General features: G+C 49.9%; 1 protein-coding gene across 7 annotated transcripts in view; it reads left to right on the plus strand.

Moving 5' to 3' along the window:
• POU2F2 (POU class 2 homeobox 2) overlaps positions 1–23,052 on the plus strand; it is a 266,759-nt gene that overhangs the window by 216,152 nt on the left and 27,555 nt on the right. For 6 of the 7 annotated variants that reach the window (XM_029577335.1, XM_029577334.1, XM_029577339.1 and 3 more), the window contains 4 exons: positions 3,380–3,414; positions 3,504–3,560; positions 5,241–5,345; positions 7,007–7,192. In XM_029577335.1, the coding sequence (XP_029433195.1) occupies positions 3,380–3,414; positions 3,504–3,560; positions 5,241–5,345; positions 7,007–7,192 (383 nt within the window). The remainder of the gene's footprint in view (positions 1–3,379; positions 3,415–3,503; positions 3,561–5,240; positions 5,346–7,006; positions 7,193–23,052) is intronic. The other variant, XM_029577336.1, reaches the window with a different exon arrangement.

Here is a 23,052-nt window from a genome sequence, read left to right on the forward strand (position 1 = left end):
CTCGTTGCCAAGTCGTAGGCAGACAGGGCCAGCCGGCTTAAGAGTCCATGGAGAATGATGTCATCCGGGGGGACGCCCCCGAGGTTCCTGCCATGACGTGCATAAGACTGGCCCGGAAGCGCGCGCCTAAGGAACTCTGAGGACAAGATGGAGGTCGGCAGCATCCATGCCGTCCAGGAAGGCCCGTGAACAGGGTGGGTAGGCCGGTGATAGTTGGCAGAGGCCGCAAGTCTACCCCATGGAGTCAGTGCAGTTAGACAAGAGGTGAGCAACAGCGGTCGCAGCCATCTGAGACCGATGGGCATAACACATAGACTGAGGGGAGCCATCTCTCTCAGGCATTAGGGTAGACTGAGGAGAGCCATCTCTCTCAGGCATTAGGGTAGACTGAGGGGAGCCATCTCTCCCAGGCATTAGCATAGACTGAGGGGTGCCCTCTCTCTCAGGCATTAGTATAGACTGAGGGGAGCCATCTCTCCCAGGCATTAATGTAGACTGAAGAGAGCCCTCTCTCTCAGGCACTAGCATAGACTGAGGGGAGCCCTCTCTCCCAGGCACTAGCATAGACTGAGGGGAGCCATCTCTCTCAGGCACTAGCGTAGACTGAGGGGAGCCCTCTCTCCCAGGCATTAATGTAGACTGAAGAGAGCCCTCTCTCTCAGGCACTAGCATAGACTGAGGGGAGCCCTCTCTCCCAGGCATTAATGTAGACTGAGGGGAGCCCTTGAGGGAAGCCTGGGAGCACTAGCATAGACTGAGGGGAGCCCTCTCTCTCAGGCACTAGCATAGACTGAGGGGAGCCCTCTCTCTCAGGCACTAGCGTAGACTGAGGGGAGCCCTCTCTCTCAGGCACTAGCGTAGACTGAGGGGAGCCCTCTCTCCCAGGCATTAATGTAGACTGAAGAGAGCCCTCTCTCTCAGGCACTAGCATAGACTGAGGGGAGCCCTCTCTCCCAGGCATTAATGTAGACTGAGGGGAGCCCTTGAGGGAAGCCTGGGAGCACTAGCATAGACTTGAGGGGAGCCCTCTCTCCCAGGCACTAGCATAGACTGAGGGGAGCCATCTCTCTCAGGCACTAGCGTAGACTTGAGGGGAGCCCTCTCTCCCAGGCATTAATGTAGACTGAAGGGAGCCCTTGAGGGAAGCCTGGGAGCACTAGCATAGACTGAGGGGAGCCCTCTCTCTCAGGCACTAGCGTAGACTGAGGGGAGCCCTCTCTCTCAGGCACTAGCGTAGACTGAGGGGAGCCCTCTCTCTCAGGCACTAGCGTAGACTGAGGGGAGCCCTCTCCCAGGCACTAGCGTAGACTGAGGGGAGCCCTCTCTCTCAGGCACTAACGTAGACTGAGGGGAGCCCTCTCTCCCAGGCATTAATGTAGACTGAGGAGAGCCCTCTCTCTCAGGCACTAGCATAGACTGAGGGGAGCCCTCTCTCCCAGGCATTAATGTAGACTGAGGGGAGCCCTTGAGGGAAGCCTGGGAGCACTAGCATAGACTGAGGGGAGCCCTCTCTCTCAGGCACTAGCGTAGACTGAGGGGAGCCCTCTCTCCCAGGCACTAGCATAGACTAAGGGGAGCCCTCTCCCAGGCACTAGCGTAGACTGAGGGGAGCCCTCTCTCTCAGGCACTAACGTAGACTGAGGGGAGCCCTCTCTCCCAGGCATTAATGTAGACTGAGGAGAGCCCTCTCTCTCAGGCACTAGCATAGACTGAGAGGAGCCCTCTCTCTCAGGCACTAGCATAGACTGAGGGGAGCCCTCTCTCCCAGGCACTAGCATAGACTGAGGGGAGCCCTCTCCCAGGCACTAGCGTAGACGGAGGGGAGCCCTCTCTCTCAGGCACTAACGTAGACTGAGGGGAGCCCTCTCTCCCAGGCATTAATGTAGACTGAGGAGAACCCTCTCTCTCAGGCACTAGCATAGACTGAGGGGAGCCCTCTCTCCCAGGCACTAGCATAGACTGAGGAGAGCCCTCTCTCCCAGGCACTAGTGTAGACTGAAGAGAGCCCTCTCTCCCAGGCACTAGCATAGACTGAGGGGGATCCATCTCTCCCAGGCACTAGCGTAGAATGAGGGGGATCCATCTCTCCCAGGCACTAGCGTAGACTGATGGGGAGGGCCTCTCTGTCAGGCATTAATGTAGACTGAGGGGAGCCCTCTCTCCCTGGCATTAGTGTAGACTGAAGGGAGCCCTCTCGCTCAGGCACTATCATAGGGTTTGTGGGCCCTGGGCTCAGGTGAGAGGTAGTACCGCCCACGTGGAGGAGCCCCATGAGCCTTACCGTCGGGAGGCAAAGTCTCAGCTGCTGGGTGTGAAGGACAGCAGGTACTGGAGAGAGAGAGAGAGCGACACTGCCCGCGGAGCAGGAAGTGTAGTAGAAAGTCCCACAGACACAGAGGTGCCACGGAGTCTGAAGTGGGGTATACCCAAAAGAGGATTCCTCTGTAGAGATGATTCGGCAATGATCCGCACAGTGGGGTACACCAGTGAGGGTCCTCAGTAGAGATGATATGGCAGTGGTCCGCAGAGCGGGGTACACCGATGAGGGTTCCTCAGTAGAGATGATACAGTAGTGGTCCACAAGCAGAGTACTCACAGTAGAGATGCGATAGTTCCAGAGGAAGCCCCTGGGAACGGGGCAGGCAGCGATCCTAGGCGCAAGGCCCTCTGTGGAGTGGATAGCCAGAGAAAAGGAAAGGGCCCCTGAGGAGCGGGTACCCGGGACATCTCACGCAGAGGAAGCAGGAGCTGGAACGGGAAGTCCGTAGTGAACGAAGCGGATTCAGCAATGAGGAAACTCGTTGCCAAGTCGTAGGCAGACAGGGCCAGCCGGCTTAAGAGTCCATGGAGAATGATGTCATCCGGGGGGACGCCCCCGAGGTTCCTGCCATGACGTGCATAAGACTGGCCCGGAAGCGCGCGCCTAAGGAACTCTGAGGACAAGATGGAGGTCGGCAGCATCCATGCCGTCCAGGAAGGCACGTGAACAGGGTGGGTAGGCCGGCGATAGTTGGCAGAGGCCGCAAGTCTACCCCATGGAGTCAGTGCAGTTAGACAAGAGGTGAGCAACAGCGGTCGCAGCCATCTGAGACCGATGGGCATAACACATAGACTGAGGGGAGCCATCTCTCTCAGGCATTAGCATAGACTGAGGAGAGCCATCTCTCTCAGGCATTAGGGTAGACTGAGGGGAGCCATCTCTCCCAGGCATTAGCATAGACTGAGGGGTGCCCTCTCTCTCAGGCATTAGTATAGACTGAGGGGAGCCATCTCTCCCAGGCATTAGCATAGACTGAGGGGTGCCCTCTCTCTCAGGCATTAGGGTAGACTGAGCGGAGCCCCCTCTCCCAGGCACTAATCTCTAGCTCTCTCTTTGCAGATGGAGAGAGGAATGGGCCTGAGATTAATCACCAGGTAAGGTTTAATCAGACAATCCTGTCTGTGTGCCGATAAGGAAGAGGATTCAGGAGTTCTTACCTCTTCATTTTTTTAATCCTCTGCAGAAGCAGCAGAATAAAGGGCCTCCCTTCTCCCCGTCTCCCACCGGTCCCAGCCCCAAGGTAAAATTCCTGGCATCTGTGTTATAGAATGCAATAGTAAATATTTTATCACAGTACTCATCAGTGCACTTCCTGTGCTGTCTGTGCTTTAAAGTAGAATTATTCTTTCATAGCATCAGTACAAACATTGATTACCAAGTTTCCCATGGTTTGTGTGCTGTACGATAGAATAGTGCATTTTTTTTTTTTGTCCCAAAAATGTCCTTCTCCTTTGTACTTTCATCTTAGTCATAGCTCACAAGCCTTCATTTACAACCGTCTGAGGGTTTTTCTCTTATTTAATATCCCCTCCCAGCTTGATTAATGTAGCCCTTGTAGTGGCAGTCCTTGGCCAGGGGCTGTGCATCACAGCTCCTTACACAACCCTCCAATTATGGACCCTAAATCTAGTCACAAGGCACTGGCATTGTGTGATGACCACAACTTCCCTCCCCACCAAGGGCTGTGAGCCCCAGCATCCCCATTGCCAGCTGATGCATGGAGCAGAAGGCCTAAGCCAGGAGTTAAACCCAGCTCCCTCCGCAGGACAGCGCACCGCCCTGTCGTGAAACCCCCGAGCTGACCCGGTGCATTATTCTATTCCAGGCTCCTTGTTCTTTCCATGGCTTGCCCCCGGCTGAGGCTGGTTGTCTGTCCCAGTGATATTGGCCTTTTAAAAAAAAAATTTTTAAATTCTGTTTTCATGAAGAATCATTTCTGCCTTGCTATTGATCTCTTGGACCGCCTGTGATGATGAGTCAGGGCTCAGGTCTTTGATCTGCCATGCCAGAGCTGCAGCTGGGGAAATCCCAGGGCCCGCCAGCAGTGTCGGGGTAATCTGGCAAACAGGAAGCACACCATGAGAACACGCTACCAGCGTGAGAGCGAACGTGCTAACGAAAACAGGGCCTCTTGCTGCATGCTTCCCACATCAGAAACACACACAGCTCTCTGGTACTCTTTCCCCTCCTTCTCTCCAGCTGTCTGTCTCTTTCCACCACCACCCCCCTGTCCCACCCCCCTCCATCTTTATTCTGTGGTACTGAAGGCAGCACTACATGTGTGGGGTGGAGTTTGAGGCAGGGTCTAACCCCCAAGCACAGTGTTAATATGTCCCTCTGGAAGGCAGGGCTTAACACCCCCAGCCCACCTCACCCCAGCTCTGAGGCATGTCCATATAACTCATTCTTTCCATCCCTAAGCTGCCTGTGCCACCACTATTTGTAGGAGGGAAGTGGAGGTAGAGGAATAGAGAAGGTGAAACATTTTATTTGGTTCTAAAAATAATCTGTCCCCCGCAGCTTCTCTTTACGGAGTCTGTAACTCCATCCACAGCACAGGAGGTAGGCACATCCTAACAACAGAGTGAGGTGCTGGGAGATGAAACATGTCCTGATTATGAAGGCACCTCACCTCTAGCCGCACACTGCCCTTCAACATTGTGCTGGGGTATTGGGAGATGGCACGTCCTGATTATGAAGGGACACACTGCTCCCCCCTCCCAACACTGTGCTGGGGGGTATTGAGAGAGAGAGCATGTCCTGGTTATAAAGGGACTCACTGCCCCCCCCCCCCCCCCTAACACTGCTGGAGTGTTGGGAGATAGAGCATGTCCTGGTTATGAAGGGACACACTGCCCCCAACACTGTGGTTTTCTCTCTGGGTTTGTATTCACACCATGCATTACTGTGTTTGCCACAGATCAAGGCTGAAGATTCTGGGGATTTGCCCCCAGCTCCAGCTCCTCAGCCGCAGCCCCACCTTCCCCAGGCTCAGCTCATGCTAGCAGGAGGTCAGCTTGCTGGGGTAAGTCTTTAAATTCTTCACAGGTTGTGACACCTTACTTTCACTGGACCATCATTTAAGAATATCTCAGCACCACAGAGACAGACGGGCTGCCCAGCTTGCTTTTATCTTGAGCAGAGAGGGTAGAACTGAGCGCTGCTAGCTTTCCTCATGGTCACAACGCCCCTTGCAAGCGGGTTGATTCTGTAAAGTGCGCTCAGCTGTGCGCACTGTTTAGCACGGGTTTGGCTGTGTGTTTTCGAGGAGTGTCTATTACCCCTTATACTGTAACGGGTTTAGCACCTCAAAAACGTGCGGCCATACTCCCTGAAAACTAATAGTGCTCATCACATGCAAATGCATGTTGATGAGGCTATTATTCACCCAGGATTCAGAAAGTAAACTGTGCGGCCAATCCGCACATTTTATGCTCATATATTAACGCCTGCCCAAGGGCAGGCGTTAATTTATGTGCAGCCTGGAAAAGTGTACAGAAAAGCAGAAAATATTGCTTTTCTGTACACCCTCCGACTTAATATCCTAGCGATATTAAGTCGGAGGAACCAAAAATGTAAATAAATAAATAAAAGTGTACCGACCGGTCCGGTTAGGAGAACGGGTGCTCAATTTTTCCGGCATCCGTTTTCCTAGCCGATGCTGTCAATGGGTTCAGAAAACCGATGCTTGTAAATTTGAGCGTCAGTTTCCTGAACTCGCTGACAGAGCCTCCTCTCCTGGGCCAAGGAGGCGCTAGGGGCACAAAATCGTCCCTAGAGCCCCCAATTAGCGTGACCCCCTCGTTTAAATATAGGATCGCGTGCCCAGGAGATGTGGCTGGGAGAGTATGTTGGGAGAGCGGGCACTCAACACGGAGTGCCCGTTCTCCCGCAATCCTTTCTGTATTGGGCTGTGAAGGTGGGCAAAGCGGAGCAGCTGCGGACTCCCCTCGGTGCTGCAGCGCCCCCTATAGAGAGGGGCAGAGTGGAGAAGCTGCTGCCTTCCCACTCCTTCACAGCACCAGCTACAGGCTCCTCCTCACCTCAAAGCACTCCCCACAGGCGAGGGCATAGGTGTTGCAGGCTCCTCTTCTCTGTCGCAACACCCCTTGCAGGCAAGGGAACAGGCTTTCCTTTCCATGTTAGAAAATGTTCCCCCTGAATTAGGAGAGGGTTGCTGTTGCTGTTGCTTGGGGCATGCAGAATGTGCAAAGCAGAAAGAGATTCTCCTCATGTGTGCTGCTGCTTATTCTGTGTCTTTCTGTATGCATGTCACCCTGTGTGTGTGTAACTGTGTGTATATTACACAATGTCCATGTGTGTGGCTGCGAACCAGCGTGTTATGCTTTCTATGCATGTCTGTTGGTGAATTTCCATAAGTCTGTGTTATTTTGTCACCATATGTGTATGCATGTGTGCATATTAATTTTGTGTGTTCGTTTGCCTGTGTTACAATGTCCGTAAATGTCTATATGCTACGGTCTTTGTATACATCTGAATTTTTGTGGATATGTGTGTTATATTGTGTGTGTGAGTATATACTAGAGTCTGTTACTGTGTGAATGTGAATCTGGGCTCCTGTGACAGATGCTTTGCTCAAAGTCACAAATATTTACAAGCCATCTCTCTCCCTGTCTGTCTGTCTCTCCCCCCCTTCTGCTTCCTTCCCTGCCCTCTCTGCTGCAGCTTACTGCCCTAATGCCCGCTCAGCAGCAGCTGCTCCTCCAGCAGGCCCAAGCTCAGCTGCTGGCTGCCGCAGTCCAGCAGTCCAACGCCGCGGCTGCCGCTTCTCAGCAGTCAGGCCAGGACACCCAGCAGAACCCCAGCCAGCCCCAGCTCGCTTTGTCTCAGCCTATCCAGCTGACTGCACAGGTAAGGCAACGGTCCAGACATGGGCCCTGCCACTGCACAGGACTTCCTGCCCATAACTCTAATGCTTTCTCTTTTAGGTCTTATTCCTGGGTCGTCTTCCTTTTTAATATAATTTAATACTCCTTTTTTGAGAGAAGGAAGCCATTGCTATGGTCTGTTCTTAAAAAATCTCCTTTCCTGAGACCCATGCTTCAGCATTCTCTGCTATATTTATGCACCATGTGTTGGCTGTATGAGTTTCCGATGAAGATCTATACTTCACTTATCTTTGCTGTATTCATGCTTTGTCTATGTATGGGTGACAATTGCATTGGGTTTCTTATAAAGATTTGTTCGTCAGTTATCCATGCTTTACATGTATTGCTATGCCACCTTCATGGGGTTCTGATGAAGGCCCGCCCCTCAGCTGTCCATGCTGTATTCATGCTTTCTCTGAGGACAAGCAGGATGATTAGTCCTCAGCAGTGGGTGGCGTCATCCGATGGAGCCTGGCGCAGGAGATTACACCAAGCCTCTAGAAGCGTTTGCAATGCTTGACTGAGCATATGTGGTGCCACTCTCATCACTACATTGTGCAGGGCCACTTCAGTCTTTGCTTTCCACTGAGTCATAGCCAGCATCTTAACCAAAGCCTGGGACGGGGTTTTGACTGGATAAAGGAGGGCATAGCTAGGATCCCGGTATCTGCACTGGAGGAACTTCTTGTTGGGGGAAGGCTCAGGGTTTTACATAAACCTGTTGGCCGAGTGTAACCTTGGAAATGGATACAGATTGGGGTAGATTTTCAAAGGGTTATGCGCGTAACCCCGAAAACCTGTCCCTGTGCGCCGAGCCTATTTTGCATAGGCTCGGCAGCGCGCGCAATCTCCGGGACGCGTGCATGTCCTGGGGCTTTGAAAAAGGGGCGGAAGGGGGCGGGGTCATGGGCATGGCGCCGATCCGGGGGCAGGACCTAGGCCTTCGGCACAACGGCTGTGCCGGGGGATGGCGCACCTGGCGCACGCAAGATACGCCTGACAGAGGCAGGCGTAAAAGGTTTAACAAGGTGGGGGGGGGGATTTAGGTAGGGCTGGTGGGTGGGCTAGATAGGGGAAGGGAGGGGAAGGTGGGGGGGAGCGGAAGAAAAGTTCCCTCCGAGGCCGCTCCGATTTTGGAGCGGCCTCAGAGGGAACAGGGAAAGCCATCGGGCCTCCCCTAGGGCTCGGCGCACGCAAGGTGCACAAGTGTGCATTCCCTTGCGTGCATTCCCAAGTGTGCATTCTCTTGCGTGCGCCGACCCTGGATTTTATAACATGCGTGCGGCGGCGCGTGCATGTTATAAAATCGGGTGTACATTTGTGCGCGCCGGGTAGCGTGCACAAATGTACCCCGCGCTCGGTTCTCATAAAATCTACCCCATTATGTCTATTGGGAAATGAACAAAATCACACACCAAGAAGCTCTTGGTCTGCTTCTCATCATCAGGTAGTACTACAAAAGGAACTCTCCTCCTCCTCAGAGGCTAGTGCGGTCAAACCTATTCCACCAGGAGGGAGAGGGTGAGAGCTTTGAATAAATTCCCAGTGAAGGAAACATTCAGGATGGTTTCCCTTGGCACTCTAATTCCTTTTCTAGTAAAAGGGAACTGGCTGAGCTCTCTGGATCTAAAGGATGCTTACACACATAGAGATAAGCCCAGGTCACAGGAAATAATTCAGATTTGTGGTAGGGAAACACCCCTTCCAATTCCACGTACTGCCCTTCGGCCTAGCAGCAGCACCATGGGTGTACACAGCCTGTGCGAATTTGGAGTGCATGTATTTCCCTATCTGGATGATTGGCTGGTCACAGGCATCACGGACTCTGATTAGATCTGCTTCTCCAAAAATATCACCCAAACAAAACATTTTGCTAAGAGAACTCTTCCTCACAGTCCTCAAACTCCTAGGACTCAGAACTCCCCCCACCCTCTTCCCTTACAACAGGAACCTATTGTAACAAGCTAGTCTTATTCTTCACTAACAAAATCAACTACATCAGAGCAGAACTCAACACTGTCACCATCAAGTAAGACAAATTACACTCTCTAGCTTCCTCATTGCCTTCCACTCCCTTCTTGAAAAAGATGTGGACTCCTATCTCTCCTCAAACCCACAACCTACCTGGCAGATCTCATCAAACAGGCCAGACCTGGAATATTCATTTGCTTCCAGCCTATCAACAACTCTCCATTATCTGAGGGCCACCTACCAAAGGGCCTAAAAGAACTGTGGTAAGGCCTATGCTGAAGAAACCAAGCCCGAACCTTACTGCCCAGCCTCAGGCCTGCCTTTCCTCAGCAAGATCATTGAAAAGGCAGTTAGTCCTACTACAAGCCGCTCAGATCTATTCCACTCTGGATTTAGACCCCATCACAATACATAAACTGCACTAATTAGTCTAGTTGATGGTTAGGGTCCTTCATTTTCTGTTTCTATTTTTTTTATTTTTCCCAATAATTTATCAGGGTTTATTATGACATGAACAACAAAGGAGAAAATTAGTGGAAAAAAAATCTTCTTATTTTCTGGGGTAAATGTCAGTTTATTATGGTGGACAGAAGCCAAGACTGTAAAACATATTAAGCATATTCTCCCACCCATACACTCAAGCTGTATCCCCCTCTTTATTCCCAATCTCTGCCCTGTCCCTAGAATCTCCCTTTCTTCTCCCTTCTCCCTCCTCTACCTAAAATCTCCCTCTCCTCCACTGCAACAGCATTCATCAGTGGTGGCTCCAGGCTTTCTCTCACTGCTCCCTTGGTAGCATGCCTACTGTGTGTCTTGCGCTCTGTAGCACTGCACTTCGGCTTTTGTGCATGGCCAGGGAGCCTGCCAGGAAGTGCTTCCAGTGGGGAGGGTCCACTGGCACTGGACAGCAGGCATTACCATTACCTTCACTGGTGGGGGGTACAGGGCCGGTGCTAGCATTTTTGCTGCCCTATGCGAAAAATTGTGTGTCTCTCCACCCCCCCCCCCCCCCCGATAAAGCCCTGCTCTGTCCTGCAATCTATATTTTTAAAAACTGATACCTTCCCCCACCACAGAACCCATGGATAGGGGAAGGGTATGAGGTACGCTAGGCAAACCTTACAGCCTTGCACACACTCCACCTCCCCCCCCCCCCACACACACACACATACACTCCCACACCCTTTACAGATGCAGACAATTAAATTATGCATTTATAATAAATTTTACATGAAAAAGAACATTTAAGAGTACAGTTTTCTGAGGCAAAAATATCACTTACAACATGTATAATATATTTACATGCACTCCTGTGGTGCCAACCAGAAAACTCTGCAGAACAGACACTTGGAACTCCTATGGAATTAGACTTTTTGTAATGTGTATTGGGTGTGAGCTTGGCCCTCAGAAAGCCAAAAATAAGCAGAATTACCATTACAATATAGTAAATCTCCCATACCAAAACAACCCTAACAACCTTATCTATGAAAAGGCAACACTGCACATATTACACCAGGCCCTAGAACACCAATAAAACTCTTATTAGGAAACCAGGCTGCTATAGATCCCTGCACAAAAATTACATGCCAGCAAAATACCTCACCTCGGTCACATATGCAGAACACAGACAGACCCTGACCAAATACAGAATAAAGAGATCAGAAAGTATTAATAGAAATGTAAGGAGAAGAACTGAACTGGAACCCACAACAAGCCAGCTTCTACAAGCAGAGCAACAATGGAAAAACAGAATCATTACCATTCAACATAAAACTTTAAATAATAAAATCAAGAAATATAAAATATTAATTATTAATTATAATAGTAAAATCATATTCATAAAAAGAATAAATGTTTAAGTTAATGAATAGAATATCCAAAATTTCCCAAACACCAATAAAATATTTCAAAACATCTGATGAATAAAAAATCCAATAATAATTTTAAAATCTTCTATTTCCCCCTAAAAAATTAAATATTTCAAAAGAACAGAATCATCAAATTATACCCAATAATTAAAACTAATAAGGATTAACAAATTTTTGCCCTCACTACCTGAGATCTTCTGATTTCCAGTCACCCTGAGATTGTCATGGATTGGGGGAGGTAGGGATGCACAAATTGTATCTTCTCTCTCACACACATGCATAGTAACACATTCATTCTCTCACACACCCCTCCGTCTCTCTAACATACACAGGCTCCCTCTCCCTCACAGATACATTGTGTGTATGTGTGCCTGAGAGAGCCTATATGTGACACATGGGCTCTCACGGGCACATAAACAAACACAAGCACACAGGCTCTCACACGCAAACACACATGCACACAAACACAGGTTGTCACTCACTCACACACAATTACAAGCTCACACACATACACACATGGCCTCCTGTTGTCATTGGGCCATAGTGGGATGAGCTCCACCACGGCCTCTGACCTTCCTGCTTCACGGGGGGAGGGGGGAGCAGAAGCTATCTGTAGGTGGACGCACAACAGAAGACCCGGGCTTCTCACTTTCAGCCACTGGTAGATTGAGCGCTGTTGGCCTGCAGCATTTCTCTTTCTTCAGCCACCAGCAGGTTGAGTGCCAGTGACCGGCAGCCAAAGAAGGATTAGGCTCCACCGGTGGCCACGTAGCCTCTCTTGCTGCTGGCCCACCGCCCTCCCTGAGTGTGCCGCCCCGTGCAACTGTATGGTATGCACACTTGGTCATGCCGGGCCTGTTGGGGTATGGAACTTGAAATACAACAGGTGCTTTGGCCCATGCTGGCTTCCAGCAGTGGTGAGAGGCCTTGAAATGCTACATCTGTTGCTCTGGAGCTTCTCTTTAATCATCATAAAATTAGGGTGACAATCAGTTTAAACTGAAAATGAAGGACCCTTTTGATGATCTATGACTTTGCTTAGATTGGGATAAACTATCTTCCTGGTACTCCTGGACTTCTCAACAGCATTCAAAACCACAGACCACAAAATTCTCATCCCTCGCCTAATGGTCCTAGGACTTAGGCCCAGTTATAGCATGGTTTAAATTGTCCCTTGGTCAAACATCTTTCCACCTTCACCCTCAACCCCTGTAGTGTGCCACAATCCTCTCCCTGATTCTAAGCATCTACATGGCCCCACTTGGCAAATCAGAGACTCCCAAATTATCTACCATGCATATGCAGATATCATCCAGCTGCTGTTTCTAGTATGGCTTAGACCATGACCAAGAAATCACTAACCTCAACTGTCTCAAAAGGATCTCAGACTAGTTCAAGCCTGGATTTAGGCAGACAACATAGCCAAAAAGGAGAGCAGCTGTGCTAAGGAGGAACCTTCTCCCACTGTCCTTTGCAAAAGGATGTCGCTATGGCAATTTGGGGGAAGGTAGGGGGAAAAGAATTCCCCTCCTTTCTGTGATCGCTAGAGTCTTCCACCCCCTACCTTCAGCCCTGCTTGTGGGCATCAAATTTTTAAATCTGGACCTGGACTGGTTTTACTTCAGCAAACTGAATCTAAACCATAAAAAAATGGAGGTGATATGGATTGACAACAGGAGCTAGTTACTTTCACTCTAGAGTGTGTGTGGACAGATTCAACCCTACCCTTCAGCCACCAAATCTGGAGCTCTGGCTTCATTCTAGATTCCCAACTCACCACTGAAGCCCAAATATCATTAGTAACAAAATCGACCTTCTTCAGTTGTGCCAACTATACCACCTCCTCCTTCGATGGATTGCAACACAGGGTCCAGGCCTATATAATCTCCCACCTAGACCATTGCAATTTCTTGTACATCAAATTGCCTAAAAAGCTGATTCAATAGCTGCAACTCATACAAAACTAAGCCACACGAACCATGCTAAATGCCAGCAAGTTCAACCGAATCACCAACACAGTACCACACCATATTCAAATCCTGGTCCTGGCTTTCAAGTTCCTTGAGGACCTGGCATCACCCTATCTCGTACACTGACTTGCCTTATTCACATCCTTCTGATCACTGCACTCACTACCCCAAGCCCTCAAGAAAATGTGACTCAAACACAGGGAAGAAACTTTTCTCAGGATCAGTCCTCTCCTCTGGAACACCCTCCCAGTAGAGCTGAGACTGAGCTCCTCACCTTTAGGAGGAAACTGAAAATCTGGCTATTTTTAGCAGCCTTCATCCTACAGCTGGAGCCCTGAACCCTAAACTATACCTGAATATTTTTTCAATCACTGATGTACTCTTTGTTTCTTGTATAGCCTGTGTTTTGTTGTAATATCTGTTTCCATATCATCTCTAACCTAATGTAACTTCTACTTGTAATTCATTTAACGATGTACTGTACCCTTCTGGTAAAGTCCCAGTGTTATGAAACAAGCTTTGAACTCCTCTGCTGGAAAAGCATGATATAAATAAACAATGATGAGGATCCTGCAGAATGAATGGGTGTTGAAGCTGCTAGGATCCTTCATGAATTACCCCAAGTCCCTATTGAAGCTGTCATTTACAGGAGCTCTGCTAGACATGATTCAGGTGAAAGCCTTCCTCACACAGGAAAGGATCATCACATTAATGTCCACAGTGAAGATATGAATGGGTCAGAAGACATCAGCATGGGATACATTAAGGTCGTTGGGCCTCAGTGTATCAACAGTACATGTCACTCCCTGGCAAGTCTTCATGTGAGATAAGTTCAGTAGACCCTAAGGTCACAGTGATCTCAGGATCCCTGACAGCATCTGTACTATCCAGCATCTCAGGGACTCCCTATCCTGGTGGCTGATTTGATCAGATTTGGCCAAAGGAATAGCCTAATGTCAATAGACTATCATCAGAACAAAAGCCCGCCTACTATTTAAACATTTCAACCATAAGACAACGAGGAACAGAGGCTTTCAAAATAACATATATCCCCCTGAAAAAAATCCAAACAAACCACTCTATTAATGAGCCATACTGGTGTCATATAAGGTGAATAAATAATGAGCAAATGGTCTCTCAGACCACAGCAGTCAGTACCAAGCTGAATATGTATGCCACTATCACAGACTGTCTCACCAAAGTTTTAATCGCCCACCAGTTAATTTTTTTTTATGCAGTATAAAACTAAATGTGAAAAAAACCCCACTTATCTGAAAATCTTTCCTGCAGACCCTATGAAATTTTTCATGCCAGCACAGGAGTTAAAAAAACAAACAAAAACTAACCAAAAAACTTTATCCGACCAAGAGATTTTGAACACGTCAGTCTACTTGCTGGCCATAAATCTTGTAAAGGTCCACTCTTAGTTAAAACGTGGTATTACTATGTCCAGCAACATGAATCACCCACCAGATGTTGCAGTGTTTCGGCATCCTAGTGCCTGCATCAGGGGTATTGTAGATTAACTGCTTCCATTGGACCTAATTCTCACTTTCTTTCAAAACATGGCAGACACATGCCTTCCAAATTCCTCCAATGCACATTGTCTTAATCACAGATGCATCCAAGCTAGAGGAACCTCATACCCAGGACCCATGGGAAAGACTTCATCACTTAAACTTCCTAGATCTAAGGGCAATACGACACACACTGAGGGCTAATTGTTCTCATCCAGGCAGGTAATGATGTGATGATCTACATCAGCAAGCAGGGAAGAGCAGTTTCAAGAAACTGTCCAGATGTGGTGCTGGGCCATTTCTCATGGACTAGTCCTTAGAGTCATGTATCTGGCCTGACAGACAGATGGGTTAAGTCCTGCGACCTCAAGAATGGTTCCTGGATGAGGGCGTAACAAGCCTGATATTTAATGAATGAGGTACATGATCTGTTTGTGTCTCCTATGAACAAAAATTTCCCGAACTTCTGCTCCAGAAGGAAAACTAACCTGGGATGTCTTCTCCCTAGATTTGGACAGGGCCTTCTGTATGCTTATCTTCCCGCTTTCTTTGGTGGCAGGATCCCTGCTAAAACTCAGAAAAGAGTAGGGGATCATGATCGTCATAACCTCTGTTGTCTAAGACACTTCTTTTCTGCTTCTACAGGAAATGTCAATCAGGAATCTAATCAGGTTGAGGAATTCCCCATCTCTCATCGCTCAGGATCGGGGAATATTGCATCATCCTAACATCAGGTTTCTATCCCTCACAGCCTAGATGTTAAGAGGATAGCATTCTGTTCCCTGAACCTGTCTGAGGATGTGTCTTGTATTCCAGTTTCTAGGAAAAATTCCCTGAGGAAATGTTATGGTTTAAAATGGAGGAGGTTTGCTTTCCTGGTGTGAGGAAAAGGCAGTAGAGATCGTTTCTCCTGTTCCCACACAAAAATTGCTTGAATATCTTCTACATCTTTCGCAGTCTGGTCTGAAGACTAACTCTTTGCAATTGGCACTTATCACCACTATATAGAAGGTAAATCTATTTCTGTATAGCCTTTAGCTGTCCTCCCATCATGCCATCTGCTGCGTCATGGGATCTCAGCGTGGTATTGATCCAGTTGATGAAAACTCCCTTTAAGCCATTAGGCTTCAGTGAGCTGAAGTACTGGATCTGGAAGCTATAATTATGGTGGCAGTCCCTTTGGCACAGTCGGTGAGCTTCAGGCCTTAGATTAATTTTTTTTTCACAGTGTGCCTCTGTACACGCATGCTAAGTTCCTGCCTAGACAGTGTCAGAGGCCCGCCCACCGTAATCAGTAAGTCATCCCAAGGCCACCTGCCCACAAAGGGGGAACAAGCTTTGCACAGTTTGGATTACAAGAGGGCTTTGGCCTTCTCTCTGGAGCAGACAGACACCTTTAAAAAGTCCACCCAGCTTGGTGTTTCTTTTGAGCCCAACAAATCTGGACCTGCCATTGCCAAGTGTATACTTTCCAGATGGCTAGCAGACTGCATCTCTTTTTCTGGCCTGGTAGGGCGCGCCAGGGTGCATAGTGTTAGAGCCATGGCCCACCTAAGATTTGCAAAGGTGCACCATGGAGCTCTTTCCACACATCTGCATCTCACTGCTATGACAGAGGGTTTCTTCAGCCTGCCTGCGGAGGCTTTTTGAGACTTGGAGCCCAACTCCATCCCCACTAGGGCCCATTATCTTTTTCTTTTCCAGGCTGCCCCTATTTAAAAATGAAAATGGCTGGTTGCCAGCAAAAACAATTTTGCTAGTTGGCAGTGTTTTTCAGGTTCTATTTTCCCCTTTTTTTGTTCAGGGCAGTCTTCAGCTGGCGAGTCCCTCCTGGTGAGGGCTTCTCATCCTGCTTGTCCTCGGAGAAAGCAAGGTGTGCTCTGAGGCCCGCAGGATATAAACCCTCACAAAGCCCACTTGCCTCCCCTTGGAGTTCATTCTTCATGTACCCTTAATAGCTATGAAAGAGCTGAGGGGTGATATGTACTGTACTGCACTTGCTCAGTCGGGCATCCCGGAAGTTTCTAGAAGCTTCTGTGTACAAATTCTGCAGCGGGCACTTTCAGATGGTGCCACTCACTGAGGAGGACTTATATCCTGCTGACCTTGGACCTGTTACGGGTAAGAAACTCTTGCTTTACGTGTATCGAAATGACGACAGGATGGGGCTTTCAGCTCCCTGCCTCCTCACATGCCACAGTGGTGCCCGTGCATACTGCAGGGATAAAGGGACGAGAGGGGGCACTGTGAGTTGGTGCTCTCTCTCTTGCCCCTTACTGATGAAGCTGCTACCCTGGAGATAGGAAGGGGGAGTGAGGGAGAAAGAGAGGCATGAGATGCATACTGAGTTGGGGGGGGGCGGGGTGGGGGTGGAAAACCAAGAAGGGAACTTAGAGGCTCTTGGATGTTATAGGAAAGATAATTTGTGTGGTGGGGGATGGGGATGTAGGGATTAAAGCAGCGGAGGAGATGAGGGGAGGGGGGTTCGGAGACTAAGAGAAAATGGAGGCTGGAAGAAGGGGTTGGGAGACTGAAAAGGGGACATGGAGGATGAATGGAAAGAGTATGAAGGAGACATGGGGGATGGGAGGGAGTAGGAGACTGAGGAGGAGAGATGGAGGATGGGAAGGACTAGGAGACTAACAGGCCGATACAGCACAGTGTGCGCGTGTTTTCGACGCGCTAGCTTTACCCCTTATTCAGTAAGGGGTAATACCGCATCAAAATCGCACGTCCAACCCCCCTGAAAATAATAATAGCACCCGCAACATGCAAATGCATGTTGATGAGCCTATTAGTTATTCCCGTGCGATTCATTAAGTAAAATGTGCAGCCAAGCCGCACATTTTACTTTCAGAAATTAGCGCCTACCTGTCGGCACCGGGAAATATCATGGCGATATTAAGTCGGAGGTCCCAAAGTAGAAAATAATTAAAAAAAAAAAAATTTTGAATCGGCTCGCGGGTTGAAAACCGAAAGCTCAATTTTGCCGGCGTCCGGTTTCCGAACCCGTGGCTGTCAGCGGGTTTCAGAACAGACGCCGGCAAAATTGAGCGTCGGCTGTCAAACTCGCTGACAGCCACCACTCCTGTCCAAAAAGAGGCGCTAGGAACGCGCTAGTGTCCCTAGCACCTCTTTTTACCGCAGGCCCTCATTTAAATACTGAATCACGCACACAGGATAGCGGGCGCTCGCCTGTGAATTTTACTGTATCGGCCTGTAAGGAGGAGAGAAGGAGACTGGGATAACGGGACTGGGCATGTGCTGGTGTTGCTTAACATCTCAGCCACATTTGCTACCATCAACCATTGTGTTTTACTCTCGAGATTAGCAGATATCTGAATCGTGGGGATGGTACTAGAATGGTTTACATCCTACTTTACTGGGCGAACCTAACAAGTGAGGAATGGCTCTGTGTCCTCTTGGCACAGTATATCAATAGGACTTTCCTTTGGCCGTTTTCTTTAACATCTGTATTGCCCCAATCTGCAGACTCCTTGTTGGCCTTGGCGTTGGCTACCACATTTATGCCAGTGACATAAAGCTGCAACATGGTCAGAAACTTTTGCTTTATTCTCTGTGGGAATTCCAATTCAGTGGCTGTTCTATACCCAAACCTGAGGGTCTGACTTGGGTCAGATCTATCATTACATGCCCAAGAGCAAGCCTTGAAAAAGGGGACTGAAGCCATTATTAAATCCCAGGGAATTTCGCTGTGTTCGACGAAATATTGTAACTCAGTCCTTATTGGGCTCCTGGAACCACGCTCGGAGCCCTTCAGCTGGCCAAAATTCAGCAGCCGTGAGTATTAACCAATACGGGTATGAGGGAACATATCTCATTGGTTCTTCAGGCACCACACTGGCTTCCCTTGCAATGGCAAGCACAGTATAAGCTGGTTTCCCTGTACATACCCGGATCAGTCCAGACAGTGGGTTGAGCCTCCTGTCCAGCAGATGGAGCCAGAGAAAAACTGAAAGGGCATACCATATAAGGACAGCGCTCACCCTGCACCCCTCAGTATTTCTCTGGTTCTAGCAGATGCAGACGGATGAACCTGCGGTTCCCTCTTCTTAGTGATATTTCTTTATTTCTTCTTGCGAAGTCTTCAGTTTTCTCTTCGCTGGGTCAAGCAAGTATTTCTAAAATATACAGGAACAGTGAATTTTCTTTTCTCTGGAGACAGTTCTGTCTCCAGGCTCTTGTAGAGACCTAGAGGGTTTTTTCCCCCTTGAGTAATTCAGCCTAGGTCTCTTTCCTGGTAGCCTAATTCCCTGCCTAGGGGTGATACTGGTGGTCCAGTCACTCCCCCTCTTTTGCACTGGTGACCCAGATGTTTTAATTCCTCTACTGTGGCACAAACCCTTCAGCCTGTTTAGCTGTTTCTCAAAAAAAAAAGAAAAAAGAAAAGGAGAGACACAGCAGAATTTTTTACTTTCAGTGTAAAAGTTGGAATAAGGCAGTTCTTCACGGCTCCGGGCCATCTGGCAGGGAAAGCGGCGACTCGAGGCCGTTCAGTTGGCTTCTCCGCTTTGCAGCAATCAGGCTCAGCTGTTTCACACACAGCTGACTTCCCGATGCCGAGGTCAGCGTTTTGTCTTGCCTGCGAGGAGCCTGTCTCGCGGCTTTCCCACGACAGGCTCTGCTTGCCCAGAGGGGAGGGACCCTCCATGGCTACTTTGAAGTCGACGACCCAAGGTCAGGTCGGCAAGCGTGCGTCCAGGTCGTCCCCCACACAAAAAAACAACGGGAGCGGTGGCCATTTTGTGCCCGGACCTCGCAGCAGACTCGGATCCTCAGGGGGGAGGGGAGCTGGATTTTTGTTGTTTACCGCATGACTTAAGCCCTATGGGATCTCCTGATGCTGATTCTGACCCTCCCCGAGGGGGCCCTCTCCCCCCAGGGATCCGACAGAGCACATACTCCTTTTTCACCAGAATTTGTGCTCCTTTTACACAAGTCATTTTTAGCAAGCTTGGAGGTGTAGGAGGATCCCACTCCGGGCCCTCCACTGGCAAAAATCCCTCGTTTGGTTGTTTGCCAGGGGTCTGGCGTCCCAGACTCGCAGGGTACTACTAGGGTCAGGACTGTACCTGGTGGGTTGGACCCACCTGACCTTCTCCTCCCACTCCACTGCCTGATCCAGATACCGACCCGGATCTTTCTCTCGATAATCCCCCCCATGGAGGGAGATGACCCACGGGTTTTGAGGTTTAAGTGGGAGGAGCTGGACCCGCTTATTCCTTTTCTTTTGGATGAACTTGGAATCGATGTGCCCGCAGAAGAGCCCGCCTCTGCCTCCTCCTCCCGTACCATTGACCCAGTCCTAGCGGGTCTGAGGGCTCCGTCCCGTACTTTTCCCTTCCATCCTATGCTTATGCAGCTTCTGCTTAGGGAATGGGAGGCTCCCGAGTCTGGTCTCCGCATGGGCAGGGCAATGGATAAGTTATATCCCCTCCCGGTTACAGCTCTTGAGATGCTCAAAGTCCCCATTTTGATGGTTTGGTGTCTGCTGTCACCAAACGCACCACCAATCCCGGTTGTAGGGGCCACAGCCTTAAAGGATCTTCAAGATCGCAAGTTGGAAGTACATCTCAAAAGGATCTTTGAGGTTCTGGCTTTAGGTGTCCGGGCGACTGTTTGTAGCAGTCTCATGCAGCGGGCAAAACTCAGGTGGGTTCAACAACTACTCAGCACCCATGACCTCCCGTCTGCAGAGGCTGAACAAGTGGAGCGGCTCGAAGGTGCGATTGCATATGGGGCTGAAGCCCTTTATGATCTCCTCAAGGTGCAGGTCTCAGCGGTCTTCGCCAGATGGCTCCTCTGGCTACGAAACTGGGCAGTAGACTCCTCTTCCAAGTCTCAGTTAGGCATTCTCCCCTTCAAGGGTAAGTTGCTTTTTGGGGAGGACCTAGAACAGCTTATTAAATCCTTAGGTGATAATGTTCATAAGCTGCCTGAGGACTGTCCTAAACAGTCAAAATCCTTTTTTCCTTCGCGCTCTCGATTCCGGGTCAGCACAGGTACAACAGAACTAGGGGGTCCTCTCAGCGTCCTGCCTCTTCCAGATCGCAGGCATGGTCTCATTCCTTTCGAGGACGTCGACCGTTCCGGGATGGCAATCTCCATGGATCTGCCGCCAAGTCCTCGCAATGAGATGAGGCAGGCCAATTCCTTCGCTCCTGCCTTAGGTGGATGTCTGTCCCTTTTTCTTGGGGAATGGGCCAATATCACCACGGATCAGTGGGTCCTCGATATGATCGACAAAGGTTATGCTTTAGAATTTGCTCGGGATCTTCCCGACAGCCACCTGATCTCTCCATGTGGCAGTCGAAAATGGCCAGCGGTGTGCCAGACTCTCGACAGGCTCCTGGAACTCAGGGGCCATAGTCCCTGTTCCTCCAGAGGAACAGGGATCCGGCCACTATTCCATCTACTTCATCGTCCCAAAAAGAACGGTTCCTTCCGACCGATTCTGGACCTCAAGAGAAGTCAAATGGGGCGCTCAAGGTTCCCCATTTTCGGATGGAAACCCTGAGGGCGGTCATTGCGCTGGTTCGCTCCGGTGAGTTCCTGGCTTCGCTCGACCTCACAGAAGCTTACTTTCACATCCCAATTTGCAAGGAACACCAGAAGTATCTTCGCTTCGACATACTGGGCCGGCATTTTCAGTTCCAAGCTCTCCCATTCGGGTTCGCCTCTGCCCCTCACACGTTCACCAAGGTGATGGTGGTGGTGGTGGTGGCCTTTCTCCGAAGAGAGGGGGGGGTCTTGGTTCATCCCTACCTGGACGATTGACTCATCCGGGTGAAGTCGGAGCAGCTCTGTGTGATGGCGGTCAGTTGGGTGGTGTCGGTGCTCACCTCCCTCGGGTGGATAGTCAACTACTCCAAGAGCAACCTCTTGCCCTCTCAAGTTCTGGAATTTCTGGGAGCTTGCTTCGACACTTGCATGTCCAAGGTCTCCCTGCACGAGGTCCATGCACTCAAGCTCATGCAACAAGTACAGCATATCTTATCTCTGTCGATACCCACGGCCTGGGATTACCTTCAAGTTCTGGGCTCTATGGCATCCACTATAGATCTGGTGCCCTGGGCGTTTGCACATATGTGTCCTTTGCAGAAAGCTTTACTGGCTAGTTGGAAGCCGGTCTCGGAGGAGTTTCGGGCGCCCCTACCACTTCCCGAGTCTACCATCATCAGCATGCAGTGGTGGCTCTCTCTCGTCCACCTGTCGAGGGGCATGCCCTGTAGACTCCCCAGTGGATTGTTGTGAAGACGGATGCCAGCCTCTCCAGCTGGGGAGTGGTTTGTCAGTCTCAACTGACGCAGGGCTCTTGGTCTCTGATCCAATCCAAATGGCACATCAATCGTCTGGAGGCCCGGGCAGTTCGACTGGCACTCAAGTTCTTCCTTCCCTTGATCTGTCGCAAAGAGGTGAGAGTCCTCTCCGATAATGCCACCACGATAGCTTACATCAATCACCAGGGGGGCACCAGGAGTTGCCTGGTAGCCCTGGAGACCAGCCTATTGTTCGCTTGGGCGGAGCGCCATTTGGACTGCCTGGCGGCTTCCCACATTGCAGGAAAAGAGAATGTTCAAGCAGTCTTCCTCAGTCATCAGCATTTCGACCCCGGAGAGTGGGAGTTGTCAGACGAGGCGATGGATCTAGTCATCCGCAGGTGGGGGGTCCCCCACTTGGACTTGATGGCCACCCTGAAGAATGCGAATGCTCCTCAGTTCTTCAACCGCAGGAGAGAACACTGCTCGGAGGGTGTGGATGCTCTGGTCCTGCCCTGGCCCAGCGATGTCCTCTTTTAGGTATTCCCTCCTTGACTTCTGGTGGGAAAAGTTCTCAGAAGGATAGAACTTCACCACGGGCCAGTTTATTCTCATAGCGCTGGAGTGGCCTCGGAGACGGTGATTTGCAGACCTCATGAATCTCACGTCAGACGGCCCTCCTCGTCTCGCTCACCTCCACAACCTCCTGCAACAAGGTCCAGTATTTTTAGTTCAGGCAGATCGCTTTTGTCTTGCGGCCTGGCTTTTGAGCGGCAGCGGCTGAGGAAGAGGGCTACAAGGAGGAAGTGATTTCCACGCTGTTGCAGGCCCATAAAACCTCGACATCTCTTTCTTATGTTCCGGGTTTGGAGGGTTTTTTGATAATATGTACATGGAGGCTGGGGTATTGACGCTCAGAGCCCCGGTCTCTCTGGTTCTTTCTTCCTTCAGAACGGGCTCTCTAAAGGGTTGTCTTTCAACTCCTTGAGGGTTCAGGTTTCGGCTCTCGGCTCCCTCTTGGGCAGGCTTGATGGTTACTCGGTGGCCGCCCATCGGGATGTCGTTTGATTTCTTAAGGGGGCTAAGCATTTGAATCTGCCGGTCAGGGCTACTTGCCCGTCTTGGAATCTTAACCTGGTCTTATAGGTTCTCTGTGCGGCACCTTTTGAACCCCTCCGTCGGGCCACACTCAAGGATCTCACGCTTAAGTCGGTGTTCCTTCATGGCTATTTGCTCA

The sequence above is a fragment of the Rhinatrema bivittatum genome, chromosome 14 (assembly GCF_901001135.1).
Source record: "Rhinatrema bivittatum chromosome 14, aRhiBiv1.1, whole genome shotgun sequence".
Lineage (NCBI taxonomy): Eukaryota > Metazoa > Chordata > Amphibia > Gymnophiona > Rhinatrematidae > Rhinatrema > Rhinatrema bivittatum.